This window comes from Diceros bicornis, chromosome 3 (assembly GCF_020826845.1).
Source record: "Diceros bicornis minor isolate mBicDic1 chromosome 3, mDicBic1.mat.cur, whole genome shotgun sequence".
Classification (NCBI taxonomy): Eukaryota; Metazoa; Chordata; class Mammalia; order Perissodactyla; family Rhinocerotidae; genus Diceros; species Diceros bicornis.
The window spans coordinates 20,315,628-20,337,117 of record NC_080742.1 but is presented as its reverse complement, the minus strand read 5'-3'; the positions used below and the strand labels follow the sequence as shown (position 1 = coordinate 20,337,117).

The 21,490-nt window shown below is 34.8% G+C and overlaps 1 protein-coding gene across 7 annotated transcripts in view; it reads left to right on the top strand.

The window, feature by feature from the left end:
- CACNA2D1 (calcium voltage-gated channel auxiliary subunit alpha2delta 1) overlaps positions 1–21,490 on the top strand; it is a 504,665-nt gene that overhangs the window by 391,150 nt on the left and 92,025 nt on the right. For all 7 annotated transcript variants that reach the window (XM_058524544.1, XM_058524526.1, XM_058524535.1 and 4 more), the window contains 2 exons: positions 1,773–1,823; positions 4,482–4,581. In XM_058524544.1, coding sequence (XP_058380527.1) covers positions 1,773–1,823; positions 4,482–4,581 — 151 coding nt within the window. The remainder of the gene's footprint in view (positions 1–1,772; positions 1,824–4,481; positions 4,582–21,490) is intronic.

The window sequence follows — 21,490 nt, the reverse complement described above, 5'->3', positions numbered from 1 at the left end:
TTAGGTTTCATTTTTCCAAAAAGAAGGTTTATTTGTTCCTCACTGCTAAAGCAACTCATTCTCCTACAAACAACTTGAAAAATACCAAATAACTCATAATTGTACCCACTGGGAAACAACTATTAAACTAGTGAATTTTATATGTTTTTAAAAAATTTATTTAAATGTGGGTATATATATATTTTAATGAGTTAACGTTTTATATAAAATACTGCTTTGTAACCTACTCTTGCATATCAATACCTTTTGAGTGCCTGTTTTTTCAGAGACACACCAAACATCATTTTAAAACAATGACTATATGGTAATTTATTTTAAAAATCTCATTATTGGACATTAGATTATTTGTTTTTGCTAGGGTTCAAACAAATTCTAAGATGCATAATGGTTGATTCAAAGAAATGTATGTAAGTCTTTTAAAATGCGGTGTTAAACATCCCAATAGCAATTTACATGAACACCAACCATGTATAATAGTGCCATATATTATTAATTCACATATTATTCTTGTTAATATTTCTCCAAGTGATGTGACAGGGAGCCATGGGTTGTTGAGTGGAGGCAAAGACTATGACACCATATGGTTTAGATTCAGGAACCGATCGTCTTGGGGAAACTTACAAACTACGTGCCAGCCAGAAGAGGGGGACAATATCCTGTCCTCTCATCTTCCCATTGAGAGGCATGCCAGGGCTATTGTTAAGATTCTAGACATGAACTAGATTTGCCTTCCATTGGAATATCCCGGCAACCCTGCCCCTTTACCTTCTTAAAGATAAACACACTTGGATGCAAGTTATAAACCCTGTTTCATGAACACATAGTCCTGAGTAGATAACTAACTGTGCTGGATATTGTCTGAAAACGAATTGTCAAGTTATCTGGCAGGCTTCTGAGAAGTTAGATTTAGAGTCATGAGCAAAGAGGCCTCAGATAGAAGTAGAAAGTTGAGTTCAGGTGCAGCTCTTCCTGTCGGGGAAGGCTGGCCACTTGTTCCCCATCAGTCTGTGCCAGGCAACATGAGCTTTTGGGATCATTCCCCTGCAATTAAGTTTCTCTCTTGACAATTGCCAAACCATGTAAATAGAACTCTCCTAGAGTCTCTTTAATATGCAGAGATTCTGAATCTGTAGGGCTGCCGTTGAATGTGGGAATCAGCATTTTGAACTGGCTCTCCAGGTGATTCTTAGACACTATAAAGTTTGAGTCACCACTTGAGACTCTTGGTAATAACATTATATATTGTTCTATTTTTAATTACTTTATGGTCCCTTTGTATTTCTTTTCTTTTGATGTTGTTTTTTTCATGTTCCTAGACCACTTATCTATTTTCCTGTTTATTTTTTGCTTTTAAAAATATGGCATAATCTTATGATTATTTGTTATTATTATTATTCCTTAGAGTAAGTTTTAAAACCTGTGGTCAACAAATTGGAGTTTAGGATAATTTTTTTTTCAGGAAATTGTCCTTCTAGAAGTTAATTTCTTTTGCTTCTGGTATTAAAACACATCTCTTTATCTTTTGTTATAAATATCTGTAAAATATACTTTAAATATTATGCCTCTGACATTTCTACTATCATGTTAAATATAACTTTTTTAAATTGACATTGCAGAATTGTGAATGAAAGAGCATTGTCTTCTGAGATAGAATGGAAGTAGGGCCTTGCTTGGAAAATACCTTATCTCAGAGATCAGTAAATATTAATTCGACAAATTTCTATATTTGATATTTTGCAAGAGAAAAAATATTCATATGGTATTTGTTTCAGGTACATCCAAGGAGCTGCATCTCCTAAAGACATGCTAATTCTGGTTGATGTGTGAGTAGTTGAATATTATATATTTATTTATGTACTGAGAATATAAGGAGGATTCATAGATAACAGTAATATGTTGGGACTGAGAAATAGGTTGGAAAAAAAAAGACAAAAAATAATTATGATGACTTTTATACCCATACAAAGAAGCCATATTTAAGACAGTAACAAAATGAACAAAAATCATTTTATTGAAAGTGAGAAGAATCTGTATCAGAATTGAAAATTATGGCATAGTTTTAAGCTCTGAGCTTTTTGAAAAATTATTTATTTGCTTCCAATTTTTTGCTTTATATTTTGCTTTATATTTTAAACCATTCAAGTACATGGTTGCTAAAACGAAGCAGTTCCTACTACCAAGAAAAAAGTAGAATCATTTCATTGGCACTTAGTCATTAATGATTCAAATAACTTTTAGGGATTTGGCCACAAAATAGATAAATATTAAATATATTGTCAATACTGGAACTCTTTCAAGGGAAATGCTGACATAAAGAATTCCAGGAGTTTTTAAATTGGTCATTTTATTTGTTTGTTACATTGCTTCAAGTTAAGGGGTTTGTGTGTGTGTGTGTGTGTGTGTGTGTGTGTGTGTATTTGTAATCTTCTAATAAGATTGAAGATGAAATTGTAGAACATAGAAAAGAATGTATCCTGCTGTGGAATTTAATTTTTAAGAAAAATACCAAGGAATTACAAACATGAGATATAAAATACTTAGATTATTTTCCCTGAGAGAAAAAAGTATATGCTTATATGTTCCTTGACACATTGGAAGAAACAGAATCCAATGTTTTGTAGGCAACTAAAGCCATGTCACAGCTAGTATCAATATTTGAAAATTTCCCCGTTATGTCCTGAAGTAAACAAGTTCAAAACCTTATAACCTAGCCTGAGAAAGAGAAGATAAATGAATTTGACAAATGTAATTTAAATGTTAATTCTCATTTCATTTGTTAAAATGCATTTAAATCACATTTTGTTTTAATTAAATTATTGCAGAATTTATATCATTTGCTAATCCTTGATATTCTTCTTAAGTATAAATCTAAATGGTTATGCAATATGTTATAATCCTATTGGATATATGATAATTTCCAGAAATAATTTCTCTTATTAAAATCTTTGGAACCCACATGCATATCCCAAGATTGAAAATGTATATGAAATTAAAATACCATTTTAAAAAATTATTTCAGCAGAAATGTATTGAGGGTCTCCTATATACCATTTGATAACATAGAATAGAGACAAAAATTATTAAGATGTGGTCCATGATCTCAAAGATAATTCAAATGTATTAGTGAAGCTAAACCATATTCATAAATAACTAAAATAATTGTAGAAGGTAATAGGTATAAAGTATGACACAGCACTAAAGGAGTCCATAGGAAGGAGATGGCACTTTGATTTAAAGTATCAGGAAAGACTTCATTAAGGAGTACAATTAGAATTGAATGCTTAGAGCTAAGATTTAACAAGGCAGGCATGGGAGGGGAGAGGAAAGAGTGGAATTTCAGGTGGAAGAATTGACAGAAGCAAAGTGGCATAGATGAGAACATCTGGGGGAACTATATGGAGGAGATGGAGGAAGGAGAGAGAGAAAAGATTATGCAAGTTTTTTCAATGCTGGGCTATTGAGATTATTGGCTATTTAGTAGGTAACCATGACCTGTTAACGTATTGGATCAAGGTGTGTTTCCAGAATTTTCACCTGTTAGCATGGCGAGGAGATGAGACTAAGAGCTGGATGGAGTGGCTATTACCCTAGCTCAGTATCTTCAAGTAATGAAGACCTGAGGCAGAGTGGAGAGACAATGGAGAGGAGGCCACTGCCTTGGGAACATTGTAAAGTGAAATGAATAAGGGAGATTGTCTGAACGGGTAGGAAGATTGAGAGGGAGGAGGAAATTGGTTGACTGAGTTCTAGCCTGGTTGTTACCAAGAACATGAATAGAAAAGAAGACTATGTTTGGGAATCATTTGTCGTTTTGGACATTGAGCCTGTAGTTGTTTAACAAGCAGTGAAGTGTAAAACTGAGAAGAGGTCGAGAGCTAGAGATGTAGAAGTGGGAGTTAGTTGCCTAGAGATGAGCCACACAAATAGATGAGGTCGTCGAGGATCATGGAATATGTAGAGACAAGACAAATGAAGACTAAACCCCAGAGAACATCTACTTTAGGATACAAAACAAGGCATTTTGTCCACAAATCTATTATCACAATTGTTATGCTGCTTCATAATTATTGGTTTAATCAAGTCAAACAATGGGCTCCCTAGGGTAATGACTATTAACCTCTGTAGCTCTCACTTCTAACTTGGCTAATAGAGCTGGTATTCAGTTATATATTTCCTGAATAAATGAATATGCCATGAGTATACATATTTTCTTGAAATTGTCACTTGACATGTAATTTTTATAATTGTAGTTAGAAATATATACATTCTGATGCTGGTAGGAAAGAAAGACAAGATTTCTTATAATTTATTTCTATTCTATCAGAAATATGACTCTTTCTACTACTGATTTTTTAAAGACAAAATTATGATTTGAACATTATATAAATGATCTAAAGCCAGTGCATAAGGTACCTTTTTTAGGGTGTCTGATATTGATTAAATATGTGGTCATTAACATGCATGAACTCATTTTTTTATAGGAGTGGAAGTGTTAGTGGATTGACACTAAAACTGATCCGAACATCTGTGTCCGAAATGTTGGAAACTCTCTCAGATGATGATTTTGTGAATGTAGCTTCAGTAAGTACAAGATGACTGCATTTTTGCTGAATTAAATCTGCAATTTCTATCTCCCCTTGACTTTAAATACTTTATAGTGTTTTATCATAGACAGGCTGAGATATTTCTGATCTATTATGAGACTATCTTACTGAGCTGTCCTATCTTATTACTAATTCTCCTATACTTGCATGCCAAGGTTCTTTTTGAATGTCTAAGTCTTTACCCACTAGTGAAGTAATTGAAGTAATGCATATGGAGGAAAAACATTACACATATTATCCTTCACTCAGAGAGCTTAAACAGATGACATGAACCCCTGTACTCATTGGTACCACTGTAACTCCTAATAAGCAGCAACTTGGCAGTATGATTGTATGGCAATTTTCTGTTCATTATAATGTTCATTTCACACTGGACGCATACTCATAATGTATTATGTTTTTAAAGCATGTTTTTTTTATTAACACAAGAACCAATAGATATTTGAATGTGCTTCTTTAAAGTCTTATTTTTCCAGAACCATCTTAGACCTTCCTACTCATAGCTAGAGAGTATTGAACTCTGAAGCAAATGAAACAGGACAAAATGAATGCTACCTTGTCTCATTTTCATTCAAAGAATTTAGGCAAACAATTTCATGGCCATCTACTAATGGATATTATTTCACATTTGAAGTGGTTATATGCATAGAGATGAAGGTGAGGGAAGAGGAATTTGTGGCGAGGTCATTTTGTATTAAACAAAGGTGAATGGGTCTGTCTCTAAAACCGCTTGGGAGGAGGAAGTTAAAGCAGCAGGCCTGCAATTGATTTACTCCCTTCATTGGAAGGGCACCCCCAGGAAAAAGTAGGCAGGGGAACCAGGTATAATCTCTTGTCAACCTGAGCTCCAGGAAATTAAATAAATGATATTTACTAAGGGGAAGAGGATGTATTCCTAAAATGCTTTTAGCAGGATATCCCTGGATAAGGGTAACTATCATAAATAGAACCCAGGATCAATGAGGCAACAGTCCCTAAAAAATGTCCTTTAAGAGATTTAACTCTCCAGGTGATAAATTGGAGATATTTCATAATTTAAATACTCCCGCTATACAAGGAGACCTGGGAACCTCTTTTTGAGCCCTCCTTTCATCTGGGCCAGAGGGGTGTCTCCAATACAGTACGGAAGGACTTGGTCTATTAGTTTTCTAGGGCTGCTGTAACAGAATATGACAGACTGGGTATCTTAAACTACAGAAATTTATTTTCTCACAGTTCTGGGGGCTGGAAGTCCAAGATCAAAGTACCAACAGGGTTGGTTTCTCCTGAGGCCCCTTTCCTTGGCTTGCAGATGGCCACCTTCTTGCCGCCTCTTCACATGGTCATCCCTTTGTGTGCACACCCCTGGTGTCGCTTCCTTTTCTTATAAGGACACCGGTCATATTGGATTATGCCTCTACCCTAATGGCCTCATTTTAACTTAATCACCTCTTTGAAGGCTTATCTTCAAATACTATTACATTCTGAAGTACTGCTGGTTGAGACTGCAGCGTATGAATTTGAGGGGGACACAATCCAGCCCATAAAACTTGGGGTACCACCCTCCATGTCCAGCTCCAGATCTTTCTCTGCTTTATCTGAACCCTTAGCAATCCTTTAGCTTGTCTGTATCCATGATATTATTTAGTAAAATTTGATACTGCATAAGAGCTCTGATTCTGTCAGTCTGATTTTATAATTTGACCCTGTGTATTACCTTACCACTTATTCAACAGAATGTGAACAAGTAAAATGTACTGCTTGATGTCTGAGATAAAATCATCAGAAAGACAGTCATTTGGTTTCATTTGTACATAAACATTTTGTTTATTACAAAGGCATTGGAATGGTTGCTAACAAAATATTATCTTTGGCATAGCAAAGGAGAAAGTCATAAAAACATTAAATTTGGTACAGATTTGGCATATCTAATGAAATTTATATAAAACCAGCAGATATTAAATATTGTTAATATCGTAATCTGGCTTCTTCCTGATCCTTACCGTGGATTCAAGTGTACATAGTTTATTTGGAACATGATCCCAGGAAACACTAACAGTTAAAGGAGTGAGGAGGTGAGGCAAGGGAAGGAAGGAAGGAAGGAAGGAAGCCAATTAAAGGATCTTAATTTAATTTACAAGAACTTAATTCTACTGAGGAATCCTAGAAGCTGTATAGAATATGAACTTCAAGTTTATTCTGCCTAAGGACCAAAAGAGCTGGGGTTTTAAGGATCAGGCTTCCCCATGTGTGGGCAGAACAGACTTTGGCCACCAGAAGGAGAACTGAAACAAAAAGTTGTAGCTGATGGTAGTTAGAAACCTGGCCAGTGTCCACTGGATCCAGTCACTGATCCTTCAAGTTGGGCAACTGGTCACAAGTTTTAAAAGAACAAACATAGTACATCAGGAAAGTGTGCCACGACAGTTAGAAGCAAGTCCGTAATTTATATTCATCTTTTCTCTCCTCTAATATTTTCCTAATTTCCCCACACCCTTGGCCATCTCTTGTGCTGGTAGCTTGCTTGGTGGTTTGACCCAAACTTTTATCTCAGAGGCCTATGAATCCATAATTTCTGTGTCCATTCAGACAGTGGTTCCTGCAATTGTGCATTCACAGTTATCACCAAGCATGGGAGTGCTTGAATGCATCCTCTGAGTTCTGTGCATAGTTCTCCCTCCCCACATTGTATAGTAGCAACCCTCATGATAATCTCCTTGTCAACTGGAGCCCTGCCAGTGGAGTAAATTTTTTTTTCTGGTATGTTAGTCTACTGACATGAGAAGCCCAAAATATGCAATAGTAGCTATGGATTTAGGTTTAGTGAAATTCTTGCCGTGACCCTGGTAGAAGCACCACCTCACTCCCACACCCACACCCACCCACTTGGAAAGGAGAACATTTATTTCAGCAGAGCCTAAAGTTACAGAGACAGGACATACAAATTTCTCAAGCAAATCACTTTGAGTTATGGTGAGAGGAGACATTCCTACTTCCTTCCCTTGGTTCCCACACTCACATTCTGCCTTTTTGGGGCAGAGCCAGTGTGGGGAGGGGAAACCTGATTTGTAGCATTTGCTAATTTTCATAATATAAATACTCCCACCCTGGCCAATTTCATGCTACCTGTGTGAGGTCAGCTAGCTTTAAAACTTCCTGAAAACGTAACCATGATTTTTTATGATTGGATATAAGCTGGTGCCAGAGCATCAATGGACATAGCACCATGGTTCAAAGTACATATTGCATCTTGAAGGACAACCTTCCAACTCAAAGATTATCATAACCAAGCTGGAGCCTTAGTCACACATTTAAGAGACTGTCCCCATATTTTATCAGGCTGACAGCTTCTAAGTGATGCAGTGTATGGTAAACCTAGTGGATCTTGTGGTCATTTGTTCATTATTGGGCCTCCTTTACCATTAAATATGTTGCTTGGTTTGAGAACATGTTATGCAGGATTCCATGATGATATTCCATGATGATAAATCAGGCAGTAAGTGAACTGGGAGGCTCAGTGATGTTACTGGATGAGGCACTTTGAACAGGAAAGGGGAACTCAAAACTGGAATATGTATCAATAACAAGAAAAACTAAATTTACCCCACCTCCCTCCAGAGGGATAAAATCAAATATAATCTATTTGACATTAAGTTGTTGGTTGTATTTGTGAAATGTGGTACTATATTGAAGACTCAGCATTGGACAACTTCCAATGGATTGGTCATTCATCAGTGGCGGTAGCTATAGTTACACTTGGTGAGAAACAGCCCATGCTTTTAGGCCCATGTATATTCTCTCTCTCTCTCTGCTACCCAGCTGCTGCATTTATGGGCCCATTTTGCAAGCACTGCAGTTGCCACATACAAAGGCTGGATGACCTCCAATGGGCAAATTATCTTATCCACCCCGTTGTTCAGTACCTCCTTTGTGATGAATGTTCTCCAGTGGTCATTGATGTGAGACAAAGAGATCTGCACATTTCATGCTGACTTCCATAGGTCTGTCCTCATGCTTCTTCACCAGAACTCTGTCTGGAGAAGGTCTTCCAATCTTGCTCCTTCAAGGGCATTGGCTAACCAGCCAAGCCATTTGCCACTGCACAGGAGTCCATGTGTTTTCTTACCTCAGCCTATTTGTTCCTCCACACCACATTGATGACCAGGTGTATTTTGCCTCAATTTCCCTCAACATCTATTCCCTGGCATGTTCTGTCAGTATCTGCTGGTTCATTTTAGGCAGATCTTGCATCTCTTTTGTTGAATATCCTCTTTTTTCTTTCCCTGGAGCAGAGACTACTTTTCCAGGTGGGCCATGTTGAGACCTGACCTATTTGTGGCCTGGAGTCATGAGGGGAGATGGGATCAGATCTTGAAGACAGCAAGTGTCATCTTTTATGGTCTTTAGGAATGAAGAAACTACACCCTCTAAGGGGAAGAGGTTACTCTGCCTATCCAGAGGGTGTAGGGGAATCTAGAAGTTCAGTGTTCTTAATTGCGTCCACCCAGATGTCCTCATTCTACTTTTATTTTTTTCCTATCAGTGCTCTGATGTTTGCATAGAAACCTGCCACAGGCTATGAATGCAGCCTCCTTTATAATTATGTGACTCTCAAAAGCTAATTCTATGCCTATTTCTAGGAACACGTTGGCCTTTTTACAATAAGAGATGAGAATCTCTTTATTAGCTGTCACAGAAGTCTTCTGGCTTTCACACTTTGCACCTAGTTGATAGTTGGCTGACCTGAAGTTGCCATTTTCCTCAAAGAATTTAACAATAACCAGCTAACTCCAAGCCCTTATAATTACTATAGTCACCACATTTCTCAAATGCTAGATGCCTCCCCTGCAATCTATATTGTGTTCCAATCACCGCAGAAAATCTTAGCAATTGTGATACTACAGCCTCTGAGGGGTTTTCTTGACTCCAGTTATGACTGATATACAGCCAGTTATCAGTGGGGTCTTTGTTGCCACATGGCTTGTGAATGATTTAATACTAGAATCCCATCCTGAGGATCTGCTTCCTAAGACCACTGCTAGTTCGACTTAGATTTACTTTCCCCAGAAAAAGTCCCTGAGACGAGGATTCAAATACAAATGGTTTATTTGGAAAGTAATTCTAGGAAAACTTAGAGAAATACGAAACTGAACAATCCTATTAGTAAATATGTTTTAAAAGAATTTCTGATTAAACAATAGAAATACCTTTGAATTAATTTTATGCTTTCAACATTTAGCCAGCAACGATTGATTCTTTCCTAATTAAAATAAGGAATTTAGATGGGATTGACGTTGGGATTCTTAATACCTGACAAGTTTTAAAGATGATTGCTTTTCCTAAAATTATTTAGGGTTGTTAAATGTGCATTTCTTTAAAGAAAATTGTTAACTAACTTCTTAAGAAACACAATTGCAAGATATGTCCTTGTGTTTTCTGTGAACCAGGTTAATACAGACTTTATTGGTGTATTGACAACTCTTTGTAAATCTTTCCTTGGGTGTCCTCACTTGGTATAGCTTGAATATGTGAGCTAAACACATATGGGCAAATAGAATATGTTGCTTGTAGAAAGAACTGGGAGTGCATTTGATCTGGAAGTAATGTATCTGAATACCTCAAGTTAAAAATTATAAAAATATCTCAGTTACATATTCAGAAATACGGAAGAAGAGTGATACTGAAAGACATCTTACAAATTGTAAGGGAAATATTGCAGGAAGATGTTTGCAAGATGGGTCATAATGATTTCCATTCTACTCCCAGAGAAATTTATTGCTGGTCTCAGTTCCTAGTATATTGGTTTGTTTAGTTTAGGTTAGTTACTTTAATTTACTTTACTTTAGTTGTTTATGGTCCTTATTTACCAAAAGAAGATATTTTTTGTCAACTGTATTCTGAATTTTTTATTAACTATATACTTTTGTTTAATTTTATTATTTCAGAAAAATCATTCGTAGGTTTTAATGATTGAAAAGTCACTAAATGATTTTAAGTGATCATACTATTCCAGACATAGATTTATTTGCCCTTTGGAAAATCAATACGAACAAGATCTAAAGTAGACATGTTCATTGTTTATCTCATTTGTGTATTAATCTTCAATTTAATCATAAGTCATAGAGAATTATTAGAGTTTTTTTTAACACTGCTCATGTGGCAGGAACTGTTCTATGTTTTTCATGGTAACTCATTTAGTCTTCACAACAACCTTGTGAGGTATATAATATTACTATCCTTGATTTTACTGATAAAGAAATAGAGAGTTCTAGTAACTCTTCTAAGGGAGAAGATAAGATTGGAACAAAGCCATCTTTGTGAGACTAGATTAGACTCATCATTATGAGTCTAGATTTAACTACAAAGTTATGTGACTGAATCCTGAAGAAAAACATAAAATAAGGTTACCAATTTTATTGTGAAATCTGATATATTAGAATTCTTAGAAATTCTCAGATAAAAATATGATTAGGTTATAAAAGCAAAGAGAAATGCTTCTTTTTAAATCTAAATTTATTATTAATTTTTAAAGAAGAATGTTATTTATGTTTGGGTGGAAGAATTCTTTTAGAAAATTTGCTGTATTTTGGCTTGAAAAAACAAATGAATTTGATTAATTCTTATAATTGCAAATAACACTCAAACACTATGTCTGGATTATTCATTTTGCCTAGGTAGTGTATCTTCTTTTTATATATTTATTTACTTTTTTTATTGTGAATCTTTTGTTCCTATCAAACCTCATATATTCTTATTTACATTTTTATGTTATTTTATTTGAACCACATTAACTTCATATTTTAAAAGAAATTCTTCAGTTTGATTAGTTATCATGCTCTTTTGGGGGGTATAAAATGCCTGAAATTGATACATTTAAAGAGAATTAATTCTTATGCAATATTTTGGTAAAAGAAAAGTAAAATTATATTTTTATCTTTAACAGATAGGCCTTTTCATTAAATACAAATTTAACAATTTAATGATATGAAAATTATAAGGAAAAAAACCCTTCAAAATATATTTATAATGTCCTGGTGTGTATATGTGTATGCACACACATGTGCATGTATATTTTTTTTCCTATTTTCTCTTTGAAACTGTTTGCAAGTCTTGGAAAGAAACAGTATAACTTTTAGCTTTTGTCACTTCAGGGAGGCACAGTAATAAGGCACTGAGGGAACCTGGTAGTGATTCTGTAATTAACTTTGACAGTAATTTTCCCACAAAGCCCTCACGCATTTCTCTTCATCCTCATACCTCAGATCATGTCAGTCTTCCAAAGGGTTACGATGCAACCTATATGAATACTTTCCCAAAGTTGTCTAGAACCACCAGACAGAAAAATCAAGCAGCCTCTCATTTTTAGGTTTATATTTCTAAGTTTCTTTTTTTTTAATGAAGAGTAATTTTTATGCTTAAATCGTGTATAAGATGTCAGAACTACTGCTGCATCATTTCCTAGTGTTTCTGTTATCTCTAGGGCTGTTCTTTGTTGCAGAAAGGAAGCCTGCTGTTAGGCAAAGCTTAAATGAAAGCATAATGTAGCTGTTTTCCCACTAATCCGGTTAGATGCTTTGATAGAAGTAAGTGGTAGATGATAGGAGCAGCAATTCAATCACTGCATCTTCTGATTCATAGGCACAATTTCAAATATTGACACAGTGAGTAGAATTTGCTTATGAAAGTGAGGAAATTGGACATTTTAGGAGTAAAATACTGCTAGCCAGTGGAGGAAGAAAGGAAAACATATGCTGATTATGGACAATATGTGAAATGTTTACAACTGAAGAAGATGGTCATGTGTTTCAGTAAAATCACATATCTCCTTAGTTAACAATTAGATGCAAATGTTATGATTACGTTAAGGGTCTTTTAGTCAGTTTTCTTCCAGGAAGCTTTTCTAATTCATGGTCATTATAAAATGCTGTCTTTGATTACTCATCAGAAAGAAATAATAAAAATATAATTTCTTATAATATCTTTGCTATTTGTTGTAGGAGAGAACTTTTTTTTTAAAGTAAGTTCTACCCTTTGCCCAGATTATAGTCAGTAAACAATACTTCTAGAAGTGACAATCTCTAAATGCAAGTGCAAAATGATGAGTGAGGAACCATAGCACGCAGGAGGCTGGGAAGGGATGATCATGTTGGAATGATCTGCTGGCAACATCAGTAAGGCTCACCTCTGGTTAAGTGACCGACTTCCCACTCTTCTCAGACAATCCTGCCTCTTAGATGGACTTGTGGAATTGCATAGGGATAATGTACAACCTTTGAAACTACTAGTTATATGAGCTTGTATTCGTTACTTTAGGCTTATAAATCTGTTTCCTCCTCTTTGAAATGGACAGAATCATATTTAACTTGCCAAAATATTGTTGAGCACCAAATGAAATGACACATGTAAAGTGCTTATATATTGTAATCATTATTATGGTTATTGTCGTTGTTGTTATCATCATCATCATCATCATCTTCCAACACTTTCCTACCAACTCTTGGGAGACAGTTCTTCATGAATCAGTGTCACATTTCTTCAAGTCTAAGCATTAACAGCCAATTTGCTCAGATTTGTGTACAGTCCAGGATAGTTAAGATGGAGGTGTCTCCTTCCTCAGAAGAGATTTATGTTGCAGAGTAATTAAGATATTGTCTCTCTCTGGAGGAGAGGATGGGCTGGCTGCTAGCAGCCCCTATATAAGATCAGGGGCTTCCTCATCTTGGGATTCCTTGCCTGAAACACTTTTACTGCCGGTGCAGGTAGCCTCTGGCCTTCCTCCAGTCCTCCTGTGGGAATCGGGGTCCTCCAGTCCTCCTGGGGGAATTGGGGTCTGTGTGCAAACAAAGATGTCACTCTGGTTACTGCTATTGCTGTGAGAAATAAACTGCCTTTTGTCTCTGACCCAGAGGGCTTGTATTGTTCTGCCAGTATCTATGAAAATGTAGGAGGCTAACTCCTTGGCTTGCAAGTAGGGTAAAATCTCAGACATTTCCTAGTTCTTGACTTGACAGTTTAACACCAACTAATATCAGAGTAGGGGTTTGTTTAAATGTGGAATTGAACTGTATGTGCAAGAAAGACATGATTCAGATTGTTCCTTTTCCTATGAGCTTTAAATTTGAGTTTTCCTTCTAAAAATATGCCTGGACTTTTCCTATGAGCTTTAAATTTGAGTTTTCCTTCTAAAAATATGCCTGGTGTGGTCCTAGACAAGCACACGGTTTTCTTAGCTTAGGAACTTTCCTACTCTGCATATGATAATGAGCACATTTGTACATGGTTGCACAATTTAAATTTAAAATTTACTTCTCCACCCTTACGAAACGCCCTCTTTTTGTCAGAGTTCAAGTAAAAGAAAAAATATTTGGCATGCCAATACCGTTTTGTATGAATTCTAGGAAAGTAATTTCATTTCATGTCTTATAAAATAGTCGTCTATCTATATTTCAGGAAAACTTAATGTTGATTCGTATCTCATTTGCGTCAACAAGCAAGAATGCAGTTTATACCCTTGCTGCTTAAAGTGAAGGCTGTGGCCACGCAGCATGAGCATCGCCTGGTGGCTGGTGAGAAATGCAGAATCTCAAGCTCCACTCCAGACCTAAGGAGCCAGAATCTGCATTTAGCAGTCCCCTAAGGGATTCCACTGCCATGATTTTGATCATATTGCTGTTAATTGTGTGTGCAACAGGCGGATTTCATGTTGTTGTGGAAGAGGAAATTAGGGAGGTACATTTAGCAAAGTCCGATAGGCATCTGTCTGGAGCATGTTATAACTAATCATGTGTATCATTGGCTTAGATTTTAAAATCTTGGTAATTCATAGAATTACTAATCCTATGTATTTATGCATTTTTTTTATTTTGTAGCTATTTGCTTTTTGGAGGGGGGTATTAAAAAAAACAGATGAAGGAGTAGAATTAAGCTCATTAAATGAACCAAAGTTCTTTCTCTCTCATGTACTTGTTTTTTAAGTAAAGATGGGTGCTTTTTAAAATTATCTTCATTTAAAAGATACAAAAATAAATTATAGACTGTAAAGAAAAGATTCTGAAGTAAAGGACAAATTTAGGGATTATAATAACAGGGCAAGTAATCAAGATTATTTAGTTTTTTAAAAAAGAGATTGCCAGAGGATAACTTAATTGCTTTGCAAGTACAAGGAAAGTTTATAAGAAGGTGTTGACAAGCATGATAAATATTTTTTCCATTAATTAAAAGATTCACTAAAGGTAGTTTTTGGTACTTAGAAATTAGTTGCATTTGCAGTTTTAGAAATAGCAAAGTAGTACGTAAGATGAGACAGAGGAAATACTTTTCTTTTGAACTGAGCTATTATTTTTAAAAATATAAAAGTTATTGACTTATTTGCTGAGACTTGAAGGACTAAGAAAAGACTCCATGCCCAATAAGCACAGATGTATATCAGTACTGATTGGGTAAAATTTTTCAATGTACATTTATTCATTAAATTTTGAGTATAGGTAAAGAGAGTGACTTGGGCTGCCCTGAGCTATAGCCTTAACAGAGTTGCTCACAGTTATTTAAATTAAATTAAACTATCATATTTGCTCCTAATTACTTAGCAGGTTCAAATTCAAAAGAAATTAAAATATAAATTGATACTATATTAAGGTACTTATTGGTAGAATGCATAGACTTTAATCTTAATTTTTGAATAGCAAAATCCCATTTCAGCCAATTCCTATGGGATTGAAAAAAAAAGCATTTTGAGAATTTTAATGTCTATATTAGAGCTTGAAAACATGTGCTAAGACATGAAAATCTTTTTGTTGTATGTTCCATTATAAAGGGCTTTGTCATAAAGTGACAATTTGCACGTTAACTTCTCTTATCAATTTCAGATACAAATATTGACATTTGCTTCTTCTCACAATTAATTTGCCTTTCTAATGTTTTGTTGAAACTGTGCTTATTGCACTCTTTAAAATATATTCCAAATTTTTTTTTTACTCCATGTAAAATCTCTCCTGCTTAACCCTATGCTCTATTGATAGGTATCTTCTTTATTCAGTTTTTTTCATTAATTTACACTATAATCATACTTTTAAGTTTTTCATATATATATATTATATATATATAATATATAATATATAATCTCAGTGGAGCTGAGTTAGGTTGACTATAATTCCTTCAACTCAAGTTGGTAACTTTCATTGAATGTTACTGTTGATCCCAGATGCCATTTCATGTTTAAAGGAACTCATTGGTGATGTTAATAACCTTGTTTAAAAAGCAGGTATGTCCATTCTGTTAGGTGCATGTCTTATATATCTGCATAGATTAGAAATCGTTTGTTTCCCCTGGGACTTGGTGCTTCTGAGTGTAGATAGCTGCATGCTGATCTCTTGGCTCAAATGCTTCCATATCTGAGAGGCCCTCCTTGACTCCTGTATCTCCAATAGCATTCCAGTTTTAGTTATTCTATCAGTTTATGTCTTCTCTATCTCTATCTTTACCTCACTTCATTTTTCGTTATAGCATTTCTCTCCACTTGAAATTTTATATATGTGTTTGTTCCTTGTTTATTTTCTGTATCTCTGTACTCTCTCCTCCCCAAGAGTAGGATGCTTCTTTGAGTTTAGAGACACTGTCTGTTTTGCTCAAATGTTACTGTATATAGAACATTTCAAGGCACATAGTGGTCCTTCTTGAACTGACTCTACTTTTTTGTTTATCATAACAGTGCTTGGAAAAAAGGTGCTACATAGATAACAGAATCTTATAACAAATTTCAGTCAGCGATAATATTTTAAATGACCGGAGTCATCCTCACTCATATTATTAGTATTGCAGTAGTTGTACTGTGCAAATACATTATATATATTTGATATATATATATATCATTCTCTTTGTGTTCTTTGAGTAAATCCAGCCATCACCACAACTGCTCTTTTTTCAACTAGGGAAGATGTCCCAAGTAATTAGCTTTCAGGTACCGTGAAAATATTGAACATATTGCTCAGCTCTGCATCATAGTGTTCGTAAAGAGGAAAAGATTGAAAAGTATGTGATCATTTGGTCATTTCATTAAAGTTTCATCTTTGGGAGTTGGCATTCAAATTTCCACAAGGCTATGAAAAAATTTTTGTAGTAGAAATAATACTGATATGATTATTATATTTCAAGAGTGATGGAGAGAAAGCTGCCCACATTTCTAGTTGGGCAAATGCCATGGAATCAGGATTGCACAGTGGTTGATTAAAAGATGGTTGAGAAAATATAAATATCAAGTAGAGATGATCAAAGAAGGTAAATAAATAAATTCAAAAGTAAATACAAATTACTTTTGAAGCAAAAGAATAGCACACTCTCAATTGCTTAAAATTCTTCTGGATGCATATAATTAGAGAGGTTTAAAAGTTTTCTGTAAAATACAAACAGAATATATTAAAAATGATACTTTGGACTTATTCAGAAATTCGTTCAACATTTCAACAAAGGTCAACAGACTGAATTTTGAATATATCCTGATTGAAGTTAAATGGAATATGTGTTTAAAAATGAAAACATTTATCAAAAGTTTTGATGGATGATGGTTTATAATTATGGGCAAATATAAATTTTGTCTTAATAATTTTGTCAATATTTTCACTATTTTATTGGTGCCATTTTCTTTTGACATATACAGAATTTATTATTCCCACTCATTTATATAATTTTTTTTTATAGTTAGAACTATCAGATCTAAATGATAGAATTATAGAGTTTGAGGGGCTTTCCAAGAGATCTAATAACGCCTTTTATTTCAGAAAGTAGGAACCTCAAGTTCAGAGGAGATCCTTGAATCAGTTGTGGCCACTGATGCTTATTAGAAGCAGGGACTGAACTAGACATGGTTTTCCTAAATTGAATTAAAAAGTGGAAAATTATTTATCAAAAATAATGTTTTTAATACAATAGACCAAGGAAACCATAAACTAGCACCCAGCATTGGGGGACAGCAACATCAATTTGAGAACAGCAGTGTTTAAGTCCCAGAGTACCTCTCACTGGGAGGGTGACCACCACTTCTGGTTTTCCTTGGGCAGGGATTAATGATAGAAATTAAAATCATTTTCACAACATTTGCAAAAGTCATGAATTACCTAGCAAAACTTTTAATAGTATCTTTAGGACCTGCCTTTTAAAAAGGAGAAAAGAATATATGAGATACATGTAGAAGAGTTGAAATGGAGATACAGGAATGTGGAATTAATAATTCTTCCTGGAATGAAAAGCTGACTTATATGAAGAGATCAGTTTTTCTCAAATTTATTGGTAAATGCAATTTTAATTTGACAAAAAATATAGTTCCAAAGTTCAACAGGAAGACAGTTGTGAAAAAACCAGCATGTCAGGCTATGGCAGCTTACTCTTGTGGTATAAATCAAGAGTGACTTGCCACTGTAGAGAGGGGTGTATCAGGTGTTTGGGTTTGAAGTAAAGCTCTGAGTCTTGTTGCTGTGTGACTGTGGGCACTTTGCTTGGCACTCTAGGCCTCATTTCCTCAGCTGTGTAAGGGAAATCATATTAAAACTAAAACCAGAATCTTGGTGAAGGTTAAATGAATTAATATGTGTAAAGTGCTTAGTGTGGCACAGTTGTGATTCTCAATATGTATTAGCTAATATTTTTATTATTAACATTAAAAAGCAAGAAGTTGGTGAAGCAGTGGAAAGAGTAAAGGAATAAAAAATTATGGAAATGTCTCAAATCTTACTTTATTATGAAGAATGGATCATGAACCGATAATTATTCAACAAAAGGGAAAATTGGCTATTTGAAAAAACAGCTTATTCTAATTGTCACCTCATGCTATTAGAGGAAATAAATTCCACCTTGACTAATACCAAAATGTAAAATAAGGAAACAAAATCATCAGAGACTGTATTGATGGATGGTTTTCTAAGCATAAAATTATTTTAAGAAATCATAAAGAATAGGTTCAAAAGTTAAAATCAGAAGGTAAGCAACAAACTGGAAAAATAGTACTTACATTTCACAGGATTATATGAAAATTAGTATATGAGAAAAAGTTTCACTTCCTTAGCCATTAAGGAAATCTAAGTAATTAAAATATTGAAATATTCTTTTTACTTACAATTTAGCAAATGAAAATGTTAAGTATTTATGGGGCCAGCCCAGTGATGTAGAGGTTAAGTTTGCATGCTCCGCTTTGGTGGCCCAGGGTTCGCAGGTTCGGATCCCAGGCGTGGACCTATGCACTGCTCATCAAGCCATGCTGTGGGGGCATCCCACATACAAAATAGAGGAGGATGGGCATGGATGTCGAGTCAGGGCCAATCCTCCTCACCAGAAAAAAAAAAAAAATTAAGTGTTTATGAGAGTGAAGTAATACTGTTACACATATATTGTAAATTGACACAAAATTTCTGGAAAGTAATTTGGCAATAGATAAAGAACTTTTGAAATCATTCTTAACTGGGAATATGTACATATGTGTATGGATAAATGTTATCAGCTATGTTTCTCTGGGTTTTAGAATAACCATTTTGTTTTTTTATAATATTTTCTAGTTTCAAATTTCCCATAAAAAATAGAAAAAAATAAATAAAAAGTATTTTTAATAGAAATAAAACTTAACCAAGATTTTAAAGTTCACAGCCTCTGTTCCCTTTCCTCTTACTTTCCTACATCGCCATCTGGTGTCCAAAATGTGGATAGCGTCTAATACCATAATTTGTGATTGTACGGCCTGATATGCAACATTGCATTGTTTATTTAATTTAGATAATTCATTTAAATTAATTATTTTATATAATATAAATTTTATTATACAAATTATTTATTATAGTTAAATTATGTAAAGAAGTTCACTCATATTTTGTAATTTAAAAAAATGCCTGTGTTCCCAAGCAAGCCAGTCTGGATTGGAGTTGTTTTTGTTGATCATCTACACAGCTTGAGCTCACAATTTTTTACTATATTTTTTTACATGCAAAAAAGAGAGAAATCAGATTATTATGACATGTTCTAAAAAATAATTTAGGTATGGGACAATTTTTCAAAAACTAAGGAATTATAAATTATGTCCATTTTTTCCATCAAAGAAAGTTTTATGACTAAACAATGTACAGTGTACCCTAAAGCAAGTCTGCCTTTATAAGAGTTTAGAATGCGTGAATGAGGTGAAGGGGTGGAAATTAAAGGCTTGCTGAGTGGTCAAAGATTAAAAGGGCCACTTCTCTTTCTCTGCAGTTCCAAGTGGAAGAATATCACCTCTGGGTTTCTTTTGTCTTTAATTCTTTTTTTTTTTTAAGCTTCAATGCATGGTTGTGTGTCCTAGTTGTTAGTTTAGTTCTCTATGTGAGCCGCCGCCACAGTATGACAGCCAACAAAGGGGTGGTGTGGTTCTAGGACCAGGAAACGAACCCAGGCGGGGGCAGTGAGAGCACCAAATCTTAACCTCTAGACCACCAGGGCTGGCTCTGTCTTTAATTCTTAATGTTTCTAGGGTAAAACTACTTGAGCCCACCAACTTTTTCCAAGGGAGACTTGGTGCTTCATGAAGGAATATCACAGGTTCCATTCCTAGACCAGGTTCCTTTCCAGGAACTTGATGCTTCTTTGAATTACAGTGTCTACCAAGGCAGTGCCAACATTTCATCATTTGTATGCCATGTTAATCCGATAAGCAGCAGAGTCCCCTCTCTCAGAAATGTTTTGTGGAATGATTTTTTCTTCAGCAGAGGACATTAAGAACAAAAATAGATACTGCCTTTACAAACCAAGAGTTTGTTACCTCATTTGAGAAATTAACAATTGTTTTGGCCCTAAAATGTCCTTTAATTTGATGTGTGTACTTGACCATATTTAATAGGGGGGTTCTTTGGAAGCGTTGAAATTTATTGTTCATGGTTATCTCAGAGACTTTCAAACACTAAACTAATGTTTGAGGGACACTTGTATCATCGCATTAGTGAACTTTATTTAAAGCTCACTAAAGCTGATATTGTTTATCTGAATCTTTCTCATGAATCTAGCAACCCATTCTGATTTCAGTATTGAGTATATTAATGTTTTTGCTAAAATAATTTTTAAAATGATAGAGTTGCAGTTGATTTAACATCTGCTATGTGCTAGACTCTATGCTAGGTGTTCTACATACATCTTCATTTGACTATTTTAATAAAAGTGTCTATTTGGACGGAATATTTATGTTTACAAATGTACAACTTTAACAATGTATTGTGGAGCTAAAATACAATTCCTACATTTATAAGTCTCTAGCTCGATTATTCAACATTTTGCACTACCTTCGAAATTTTCTTCAACTCCATACATTTCATTCAGTAAATATTTATAGCATACCTATTATATGCTAAGTACTGAGGATGCAATGGTGAAATGTCCATTTTCTTTGACTATGTGGCCTTCTAATACAATAGAAGAATCTATCAAGATATACAAATAAATATGAAATTATAACTGTGATGTGTTCTATAAAAACAGAAGGCTTAGGGGAGCTTATAATGGGGTGATGTGACCTAGTCAGGGAAGGTCATGAAAACCTTATATAAGGAAAGAATGTTAGGTGGGGCAACCAGGTGAAGAGGAGAAGTGTTGTAGGCAGAAGGGACAGGATATGTGGAAGGGGAAAATGAAAGAATGTCCAGATACTGGAGTAGAGATACAAAGTCTGTCATGATTTCTACCCCAGATGCTCATGTTCACCCACACACCTTCCTGTTTCAGCATGCTAGCAGAGATTTTTCTCAGCACTTCTAATATGGGACCTACTTGGTTGAATCTTTTGGGATCAAGGAAGGAATCAAAATGATGTTAGTTTGGATTTTTTACTCTGTAGGGTAACTATACATTTTTAAAAGAAGTATTTTCTTAATAGATAAAAGCAGTGCTCCTTAAATCTATTTTCACTCAAC